The sequence below is a fragment of the Lepidochelys kempii genome, chromosome 2 (assembly GCF_965140265.1).
Source record: "Lepidochelys kempii isolate rLepKem1 chromosome 2, rLepKem1.hap2, whole genome shotgun sequence".
NCBI classification, from domain to species: Eukaryota; Metazoa; Chordata; order Testudines; family Cheloniidae; genus Lepidochelys; species Lepidochelys kempii.
In genome coordinates, this window is record NC_133257.1 from 56,354,779 (window position 1) to 56,366,103 (window position 11,325).

General features: G+C 47.7%; 1 protein-coding gene across 2 annotated transcripts in view; it reads right to left on the reverse strand.

The window, feature by feature from the left end:
• Positions 1–7,055, reverse strand: part of CRISPLD1 (cysteine rich secretory protein LCCL domain containing 1) — a 64,776-nt gene extending 57,721 nt beyond the window's left edge. Inside the window, exons 1-2 of one of the 2 annotated variants that reach the window (XM_073330771.1) lie at positions 6,785–7,054; positions 5,097–5,419 (exon numbers count right to left, since the gene is read on the reverse strand). In XM_073330771.1, the coding sequence (XP_073186872.1) occupies positions 5,097–5,354 (258 nt within the window). In that variant the 5' untranslated portion in view covers positions 5,355–5,419; positions 6,785–7,054. Of the gene's footprint in view, positions 1–5,096; positions 5,420–6,784 lie in introns of both variants that reach the window. The other variant, XM_073330772.1, reaches the window with a different exon arrangement.
• Positions 7,056–11,325: the final 4,270 nt, after the last annotated feature.

Genomic DNA, 11,325 nt, shown 5'->3' on the forward strand with positions numbered 1-11,325 from the left:
GAGGGATGAGGTGTGGAGCATGCTTTTATAAATCTTAAAAGAGTAACACTCTGATGCAGAAACTAGAGAACCCAAACCACCAAAAAAGAAAATCAACCTTCTACTGGTTTCAGAGTAACAGCCGTGTTAGTCTGTATTCGCAAAAAGAAAAGGAGTACTTGTGGCACCTTAGAGACTAACCAATTTATTTGAGCATGAGCTTTCGTGAGCTACAGCTCACTTCATCAGATGCATGCCGTGGAAACTGCAGCAGACTTTATATATACACAGAGAATATGAAAAAATACCTCCTCCCACCCCATTGTCCAGCTGGTAATAGCTTATTTAAAGTGATCATCAGGTGGGCCATTTCCAGCACAAATCCAGGAGGGTGAGAAAACCTGGATTTGTGCTGGAAATGGCCCACCTGATGATCACTTTAGATAAGCTATTACCAGCTGGACAATGGGGTGGGAGGAGGTATTTTTTCATATTCTCTGTGTATATATAAAGTCTGCTGCAGTTTCCACGGCATGCATCACACGGCATAGCTCACGAAAGCTCATGCTCAAATAAATTGGTTAGTCTCTAAGGTGCCACAAGTACTCCTTTTCTTTTTGCGAACCTTCTACTGGTGGCATCTGACTCAGATGAGGAAAATGAACATGCGTCCGTCTGCACTGCTTTGGATCATTATCAAGCAGAACCCATCATCAGCATACCTCTGGTATGGTGGTTGAAGCTTGAAGGGACATATGAATCTTTAGCGCATCCGGCACATAAATATCTTGCAATGCCAGCTACAACAGTGCCATGTGAATGCCTGTTCTCACTTTCAGGTGACATTGTAAACAAGAAGCAGGCGGTATTATCTCTTGCAAATTGTAACCAATCTTGTTTGTCTGAGTGATTGGCTGACCAAGGAGTAGGACTGAGTGGACTTGTAGGCTCTAAAGTTTTACATTGTTCTGTTTTTGAATGCAATTATTTTTTGCACATAATTCTACATTTGTAAGTTCAACTTTCATGATAAAGAGATTGCACTACAGTATTTGTATGAGGTGAACTGAAAAATACATTTTTTTACTGTGCAAATATTTGTCATAAAAATAAATATAAAGTGAGTACTGTACACATTGTATTCTTGTTGTAATTAAAATTAATATATTTGAAAATGTAGTAAACACCCCAAAATATCTAAAATAAATGGTATTCTATTGTTGTTTAACAGCACAATTAATCGTGATTAATTTTTTTTAATCGCTTGACAGCCCTAGTATTTTCTCCATTGTACAGATGGGAATTGGAGGCACATAAAGACTAAGCTCAGAAGCATTCACTAATTTCAGGTGCCCAATCTGAGATACCCAGGCTCTGATTTTTCAGACTACTTAACATTATATAGCATTATGTTTGTTCAAAGCACAGATCCCATGGACTTCCGTTGCAGCTGTGAGTACTCAACCCTTCCACAAATCAGACGCCATGGTCTCAAGTCAGGCACCCAGAAAATGAGGAAAGCACAATTAGGGACCACTGTAAGAGTTTGGTCTAAATGTCTTCATCAGACTCATACAGGAAACCTGTCTCAAGGGCAGGGACAGAATTCAGTTTGCCTGGATAGTACTGTATTCAACTCCCCTAACCCTGAGACCATCCTTTCTCTTCCTGCAATCCCCTGCCTCTTTCATTACACATTTTCCAACTTGGACAACACATAAAGCAGGGATGCCTATAAACAACAGTGTCTCACACTAAACAACCCTGATTAAGATGTTTTTCTTAAAAAAGATGCTCTAGTTCAAATAGGAATTAATTCGGGGAAGACCTATGGCCTTGGCACTACACAGGAGGTCAAACTAGATGATCACAGTGGTCCCTTGTGGCCTTGTAATCTATAAATCCCCAGAGCAAATCCATCCTGGGCAGTGAATGAGGTAGTGGTCCTGTAAAAAAATTAGTATTTGATCATATAACAAAAGACTGTATCATAACACAAACACACAAGGGGGTGGCAATAAGGTTGCACAGGCAACCTTAATTATAGCATTTCCTAACTTTTGAGTGCTTACTTCACTTTCCAACCTTAATTATTTTCTTTTAACATAGATTTTTGTTTGTAATTTCCTAGGTTATGAAAAAAACAAACTGAAAAATAAGAAACCCCACTATGTAGCATCATATTGACACCCATGTGGGTCATCAGCAGGGTTGGAACCTTTAGATCCACTACACACACCTCTGGCACTTGAGCTAACAGAGTGATAGCAGTAGTAAGTTGTTACCCTCTATGTGGGCCAACACTAGAGGAGGATGAGGCGCTTTGCCAGTGGGTTTCACAGATATTTGCTATAGCACAGAAAGGATAGATGAGATTCAGGAAACTTGGGTTCCATTCCAGGCTCTGGGGAAAAGTGTGTTCTAGTGGGCACAGACTCTTCTGTCCATTTCACTCCAGCATAACCTCGTCCACCACTTCCTTCCCAACCTGTCCCTGACCCATTCCTACATCTTCCCCATCCCTGGCGACACATCCCAGTCCCGTTCTCCTTGATCCAGTCTCCACATCTCAAAATTTCTCATCCCAGTCCTAGCCTCCTGACCCACCCAGTCCTAGTCTCAGCACTCCTGACTCTCTATCCCAGTTCCAGTGTCCCCATCCCCCCAATTCCTAATCTGTCTTCTTGACTAGCCATTCCTAGTTCCCTCCCACCCCCAGCACCATGTCCCAAGTCTCCTTATTGAGTAAGTTTCAGGTCCCCATTTCCTGGCTCCTCATCCAATTTGTTTCTCTCCCCCACTCTGGCCTCCGGTTGCCTCCCATCCACATTCCCTATCCTCAATGCCTCCCTGTCCCAAACACCTTCCTTGGGCTCTTCAACCAACCACAGTGTCCCCCTACATCTATCCCACCACTTCACTGTCCCAGTCTATTTGTCCAACCAGTTCCAGTCTCCCGCCCAGGTTCCTCATCCAGTATCTTCCCTCACCTGTTTCCCTTCCTACCTTCCAATCTCTTTGTCCAGTAAGTCAGTCCCCACTCTGAGTCCCAGTCAGAGTCCCAGTCTTCTTGTCAAGTCCCAGTCCCTCCTGCCCCATCACCAACCAGTCTCTAGTCCGAGTCTCAACCCCTCTCCTGGCTCCTTGTTCCATCTACCTCACCCCACCCTGCACAGGTCCACCTATTGTTTCCACGGCATTCAAATAAGGCAGCCTCCTCCTCCATGCCTGAACCCAGCACGGGGGTCATTAACAGCAGAGAAGAAATTGTCTTCCTGCTTTCAATTCAGATGCCCAAACCTGGCCCACAGCAGCCCTACAGCTGCAATTGCAAAGAAAGTCCTGCTCAGCCCCGCGCTGGAGAATGTTCGGCACAAACAGAATTGTCAGGAACTTTAGCTGCTAAAATCTAATAAGTCTCTACTGAGCATGTGCAAACTGAGATTTTTAAAAGGCTTCTAACTTGTCTTAAACTTGAGTGGATTTCACGTGGATAACAAAAGCACTGCTCTAACACAAAGACTGCCTGCTTGACAAATTTAAATTTCCTGTTCCAAAGCATAGTTTTCAATGGTCATCAGAATTTTTTAGCAAGAATAAAACATATTTTTTCCTAGCCTCATCTTTGCATATGGCTGAACTGCTGTAGCTGAAATTTAAAAGCAAAACGAAACAAAACAAAGAACAACCAGCCTGTGGCACATACCTTGCATGGAAATTTTCAGCCTGAACAGTTCACATTTGGCTAAATTATAAGCCACTGAAACAGGATCTTATGATGGGAACTGCTGGGCAACCTTAGTAAAAGGGGTGCGATCAGCCCTGCCTATAATAATGCAATCTCCTTGTTATTTGTATAGTAAAAAATATAAAATATATGAACATTGTGACAAAGTTTGAATTTTTCTGCAGATGTAAGAGTAATAAAACAATCGTCCCATTCTTGTCAGGCCACTGGCCTTTTGAGGAGTTCCAAGGATAGAATTTTAGTATTCCCAATATGCTCTAATAAGTAAGTAGGATCATAAATAGGGCCCTACCAAATTCCTGGCTGTGAAAAACCTTTCATGGACCATGAAATCTGGCTATTGAGGGCAGAGGCAGGACTGGGAGTGCCCCAGCCGCGGGCTCCTACTGTGTATCAGATTCCAGCTGCTAATCCCAGCCCAGGCTGACTAGTGATGGGACTTCCTCTTCCCATGCAGGGGCCACTCATGAAGCCCCGTCAGACCCACCTCTGGGAACCTCCCCCAGCTGCAGGAATCTCAGTGGCTGCTGGCTGGGAGCCCAGCTCTGAAGGCAGCACAGAAGTGAGGGTGGCTGTCAGCCCCGGACCCGGGCAGGAGGCTGTCAGGAAAACAGGAACATATGGTAACCAGCTCCCCATACCCTGTGACCCTCACTTCTGCAATGCTGCTGGCGGTGATGCTAGCTTTAGAGCTGCACATCCAGCCAGCAGCCACTGCTGCTCTCCAGCTGCCCAGCTCTGATGGCAGCATACCTACCAGCAGCATCGCAAAAACAAGGGTGGCAATCCCACAACCCACCCCCCTACAATAGCCTTGCAACTGCCCCCCCACCTCTCCATGGCCTTCCTTTGGGTCAGGACCCACACGATTACAACATCCTGAAATTTCAGATATAAACATCTGAAACTGTGAAATTGACTACTTTTTAAATCCTACGACCTTGAAATTGACCAAAATTGACCCTGAATTTGGTAGGGCCCCAGTCATAATGAAACCTAAACTATAAAAAAAACCAGAAGTTGAGAAAAGTGAAAGCTTTAGGTTCAACAAACACTAAATACACACTGAGGGGGAAAAAAAGGCCAAAAACAAAGGGAAATTATCACATACTAATATATTAAACAGAGAAATATACCAGTTTAGGAACTAGGAAGAACCTGTGCTATTTTGCAATGCAATGTTTCCAGTTTAGCACCCTGCTTATCTTTTTAGCTCCCAAATATATTCCGTTGCATTTCATCATTTTATAACACTGTTTTAAAAAGACAAACATCAAGAAACAATGACTGCAAGTATGCTATTTTACACAATGACAGCAACTACTGCATTAAGATTTCTTTCTGGACACCGCTATCAATTTGTCCTTACCATATATTCCATATTGGATGCTGGTGGATACACCTGACTCCGTAATTTATTATGAAGATCCAAGATACTTTGCATATCACTGTCTGTGATAGCCCTTTTCCCTCTTTGTTTGGCAATCCACCACTCACCATCTTCGTCCATGTACTTTTCCAAAAGTTCCTCTAATAATGTACCATTGGTAAGAACCATTGCAGAAACTGCTTGAGCTATGAATAGCAAGGCAGTTACTGGGACCCATTCCTGTGCTACACACTTCATGATGAACGATTTCAAAACTCCCCAGGGTTAATTCCAGGACAAGGTCTTTCTTCCAGGTCTGTTGGCTGCAAAGGCATAAGAGAGAGTAAAGTGATTCTGAGGTTAAAGTGCTGGCCTGAATTAATCTGTTAAATAACAAAAGTCAAACTGTAGTTGGGAGGAGAGTGTGCCAGTGTGGTTTCTAGGGATGCCAGAGAACACAGACACCCATCCTTTACACTGTGGCTTTGACCTCATGAATTGAAGATCATTCAGGTCGTTATGTAAAGCACACTTAAGCGTCTGCATAAATAAAAGCAATTTTTTCATAAACTGCCTTCACCTGATAAAGGGAGGTACTAAGCAATCTAAATTAGATGAATAAATTAATTAGGTCCTCATAATATCCCAGGGTATAAATATAGCTGTTTTCAAGCTAAAGGGGCTTGCAGCCAATCCCAAAATGAAAACAACCCCCCAAAAGAATATGAAGTAAGCTTTAAAAAAATCAGAACTCTCAAATCTGATCTTGATCAGAAGCTTTTGTTTTAAGATTTAAAAACATTTTGAGTCTCCAAACTTAACAACAGAACTTAGATTATTAAAACCTGTTAGTCAAGCAGGGTTTATTTATTATGCTTGCAGAACCAAAAATGATGAATTCTTTTAAAAGAAGTTTTTAAGATGGAGTTCTACCCTCAAGAATGTTCTTCTGATGCCCGCTACTGCACTTTGGAAGGTTTACAGTTTGGAAAGCAGCAGTGCGCTATCTACAGTAGCTCCCTCATCCCAGTCCTAAACATATTAACACTGTAACACCGATGCCCTAGCGCTCCAGTTATGGACCTAGCAGTGGCGGGGAAAGGAACATCTGGCATCTTGAAGAAAATGCACAGAGAGGCGGAACTGGTGCCCAGTATACTCAGTGTTCCAAAAGGGAAGATATCTTATACTACTGGGCCAATTTGCACTCTCCACACCCGTTAGGCATTAAATAAAGATGCTGAAATGAGAACGTCTGGCTTTTTGGCTCCTGTTCCTATGGGGGGGGGGAAACCCCAATCTGCCTCCACTGCATTGCAATCACACAGCCGCCCGGCTTCTAAGGACAAATCAACTGCTGCTGCTGCCCCAAGGCTGCTCCTCATCTCAGCAGCACGCATCCAGAGAGCGCGCGATGGAGCAACAACCCCGCGGAGAGTTAAGTCTTCCAGCAAGTCAGACCTGGGAGCTCTCCCCCCTTCCCTCCCTCCTCAGGCCCTTTGTTACACGGCCCCGCCTGGGAAGGCGAGGAGAACTGGACAGAAAACCAGGCGAGGAGCCGGGTCTCCCCGGGAAGTCCTCGACTGGTGCGTGGGAAGAAGCGCAGCTCCGGGCGCTGCTGCTCGTTGCGGGAGTTAGGGCTGCAAGGCGCGGAGCCGTTCCCAAGCGATGCCGAGCCAAGCCCTTACCTCTCCCGGCCTTTCGGACCCCACGGTCCAGGCTGCAGCCACCCAGCCGCGGCCGAGTTCGGTCCGCCGCCCGCCCGCGTCTCCTCCCCGCCTCGCAGAGCCGGGAGACGCGCCGGGTTTGCCCGGGCAGCAGAGCAGGAGCCGGAGCGCGCTGGAGGCTGCGCCTGCAAACTCGGCGAGAAGTTTGTGCACCAGTCCCAGCCCCTCCGCGCAGACACTTTCCCTGGCCCCCCGCTCTGGACGTGGGAGTCCCCTTCCCCCGCTCGTTCCGGCCTCTCGGGGGCCCCCTCCTGCTCCCTGCAGCTGCCGGTACCAGAAGCTCAGCGCTTTGCTCCCAGCCATTTATCCCGGGCCTAGAGCGCGCCCCCAGTGACGTGCCCTGGCCACCCCGCCCCACCAGCATCCCGCCCGCCCGGCCGGCACCGCCAGTAGACTCGGGAAGGGGCTCTGTTTAGCGCCACTCAGCCCCTGCCTGGAGAGGGAAAAGCTGGCTCCCTCTGAGCTTCAGCTACCTGCCTCCGTCCTGCAGATTTTTCAGCCCCAAATTCTACCAAGAGAACAAGGGTCCTCACTGAACCAAGCAAATCCAGAGCCGGAGCCAGGGCGCGTTAAAAGCCTGCATCCTGCAGCTGCATCCAGCCAAGTTTTGGCCCCGAAGCTCCAAATCTTAAAAACCCAAAATCAGGGCAAGACAAACGCGGCTCCAACTGCAGCAAAACATTCTGGATCCTAGCACATGCGTACTGGGAAAACCCAGGCCAGACCCCTGCATCCAGCCAGAGTTTGCCCCATCTGTCCCTACAGTCTAACCTAACAGCTAAACGGGTGACGGGTCCAACTGCAACAACAACAGCAAAACTGGCCCAGGGCCCAGCAGCACTGCAAAAACTCAGGCCCAACACATGCAACCCGCTGGATCCATCCAATTACCGGGGCCCCAGCTGGAGTAGGAGCAGCTGCACTTGATCTCCCTGCAGTAGAATTTAGAAGTTTATCCCAAAAAAGGTGTTGAATGCAGCAAGATTTAGCTGTTAAATAGATGGTTTTGAATTGTTCTTACACGGATCTTTGTCAGAGCCTGGATTTTTCTAGCCAAATCAGGAAAGGTAACATATGTTGACTATTTTGATGAATTAGGTGCTTGGGTCTAAAAAATGGTAGGATCAGGCTGACTCTGTATGCTGGATACATTCATCCAGGGGTACTGCTGCCCCAGTTTGCAGCAGTCTGGGGTTTTTGGACACTCACACACACCATAGACAACACAAATTAAAGGACTGAGGTTAAAAATTGGCAGAATCCAGAAGGATCCACCAGCTATGTGAGTTTTTTCAGTGCTGTTGATCTGGAATCCATCAGAGTACATACAGATTTCTCTACTGAAATAGGAGCAGCTAAACTTGTTATCTGTTTAGACTGTACAGTTTGGGGTTTGAGGCAAAAAATTGCCAAGATCCATCTGGATCCAGGTGCTAGAGTCAGGTCATTGCAAGGGTTATGCACCAGGCTGCATCACAGTCTGGAATTTTGGGGTGTAGTAGGAGTGGCTATACTTATTCTCTGTTGATGCTATGGAATTTGAGTGGAGGCCAAAAATTAGTTGGATCTGGCCTGATCCATATGCCAGATCTGGGGTTTTGTGATGCTCGCATCTCAGTTTGCATGCTGTGTGTGCTTCTGTTTGTCTCTCTGTACATAGGTGTTTTTCTTGTGTACACGCCTAAATATGTGTTTCCATCATATAATAGCATCAGGAATGTGTACACCTAGGAACAGAGAATGTATGCCATACTTAAAGGATGGGGGACTGTATCCTGGGAAGCAGTGACTCTAAAAAAGATTTGGTTGCGGGGCAGATCAGTTGAACATGAGCTCCCAGTGCAATGTTGTGGCAAAAGGGCTAATGCAATCTTTTTGCATAAACAGGCGAATCCCAAGTAGGAATAGAGAGTCACTGGTGCAACTGCTGCTGGAATACTGGTCTCCAGCTCTGGTGTCCACAGATCAGGAAGGATGTTGGTAAATTGGAGAGGGGTCAAAGGTATTTAGGTGTCCACTCATAGATTTCAAGTCCAGAAGGGACCAAGGTGATCATTTCATCTGAACTCCTGTATAACACAGGCCATAGAACTTCTCCAAAATAATTCCTAGAGCAGATCTTTTAGAAAAAAACATCCAGTAAACCCCGGTAAATTGTTCTAAGGGTTAATCACTTTAAAAATATATGCTTTATTTCCAGTCTAAATTTGACTAGCTTCAGATTCCAGCCATTTGATCTTGTTATACTTTCTCTGCTACACTGAAGAGCCCCTTATCACATATTTGTTTCCCATGTAGGTACTTTCAAGTCATCCCTTAGCCTTCTCTTTGTTAAGCTAAATAGATGGAGCTCCTTGCGACTCTCACTATAAGACAGTGGCTGATGATGGGGGTGGGTGTGCAAAGCTGGTGGCGGGGCAAAGCTGCAGCATGTGGGGCCGGCTGCTTCCCCTGTTGGTCCGTCAGTGCAGTCCCCACTGCATGCCGGCTCGCGGTCAGCAGGGCCTTGCCCCCTGTCCTGTTTCCGGCTGGTGCTGGCTGTATTCCACAGCCGCTGGTAAGTGCATGCAAGCGCTAGGCAGCGGCCAGTTACATGTCATCTCTTCTACCCGCCCAGTGGCCCTTTACGTGCTCCCCTTCTCTCTGTTCTCTCCCTGCTTTGTCCCTTCATCCCCGCTGCTCCTCCACATCCCGCCCCCAGTGGGGCAGAGAACCAGTTCCTGGTCGGAGCACTCAGCTGGCCAGCAGCCTGGCCAGCAGGCTCCTTCTTTCTCCCACTGCCTCAGGCTGGGCTGGTGCCCTGGGAAAGCCCAACACCCTGTGGCCTGGGGTGCTGGCCTGGAGAAGCCAATCCCCGTGTGTGCCAAAGCCCTACACAGCCCTGGCACAGGGAAGCCTCTCTGCCCCTCAGCTAAGCTCTGGAGTGGGGAGAGGAGGGGCAGGGCGGGGAAAGGGGAACAATTTCCAATCTGTTCACACCCCAAGCCCGCAGGCTCCACAGCAGCCCCCCAGGCAGGGGCTTAGCACCCTCTTCACCCTCCGCCCCCATCCTGGGTCCTGCCCCCACGAAGCATGGGGCTGCTCCGTCCCCTAGACACCCTCCGCTGCTGAGCCACCTCTCTGGCCAGGTTCGCTGAAGCCCCTGCAGTCAGGTTCCCTGGGTCCTGGTGCACAATGCATCCTTAGGGCTTAACCCCTTCCTGCCTGCGCTTTAGTCAGAGGACAGGAGTCGGCTGGGTTATGTCCGTGGCCAGCAGCAGTCTGGAGGTGTTAGTTGCCTTTCGACACTGTGCAGGCAGGAAGGGACAAGCTGCTTCCAGCCACACAGGAGTGGGGAGCGAGGGGGGGAGAGATGAGCTCTGCATAGACCCAGGTCACCCCTTCCCCACTCCTCTCCTGCGGCTGGAAGCAATTCCCATCCCTTCCCTCCCGCACCATGACGAAAGGCTACTGCTGGCCACATTCTGGTGTGAACCCGGGCAGAAATCTGCGGGGGGCAGGGAGGCATGTGACCCTGCGTGCTCCCCCATGTGTTGCCTCACGAAGATGCAGCACCAGGTACAAGAACAGACGGGTCCATCCCAGGGGCCCAGCCAGGCATGGAGGGTGGAGAGCACTGGCAGGGAGGATCAAGTCAATCAGTCACCCCTCTCTGTGTGAGAGAGGTGTATGGGAGTGTGTGTGTGTGTGTCACCTCTCCTCGTGTGAACCCTAAAGCCTTAACGATAACAAGGTAAATAAAAATAATCCAACTACGCAGTATTTCTTTTTAACAGCAGCTCAGTCAACTTGATGTTCATTTGAATGTGTGGAAGATTGATTGCCGTTGAACTCACTTGACTACGAGTAATTTTACCAGGTGTCCTGTATTCAGCATAGGAAAATATGGCCATCCTACCAACAAGTATCACTTAGACCTTACCCAGGTGGAGTTTATGCTAGCTGCTCCTGGAACTGATTTTCTCTGGGCATTGTGATAATGAGATATACAGCTGGGTGTTTCTCAGCCTGCTGCTCCCAGTGGAGCACATGACATCTCACTATCTCTCAAAATAGCCTCTTAGAGTATGTCTACATTGCAGTTAAAACCCTGTGGCTGGTCCACGCTGTCGACTGTTTCTCTGGCTTTCTGCTCACTTTCTCCTGGCATTCTTGTTGGCATGCTGGTTGTTTTCTGCATCTGACACATACAAGGTGGGTGAAGTAATACCTTTTATTGGACCAACTTCTGTTGGTGAAAGAGAGAAGCTTTCAAGTCACACAGAGCTCTTCACGCTCAGTTCCGGCCAATCAATGCCCCAGCTCCTGCATCTGCATTCAGTCCCCAAGGAAACCCCTCAGCCCACATGGCTTCACAGCTGCTGGGCTTTGCATGTGGCCTAGTGTCTTTGCCTAAGGCTTCCACTGTCTCCAGCTATTTTATTCCATATGTTACAAAATAGCTGGCATGGCCATCAGCTTTCTCAAGGTCTGTGATTGCCTGTAGATCAAAGACACACTTG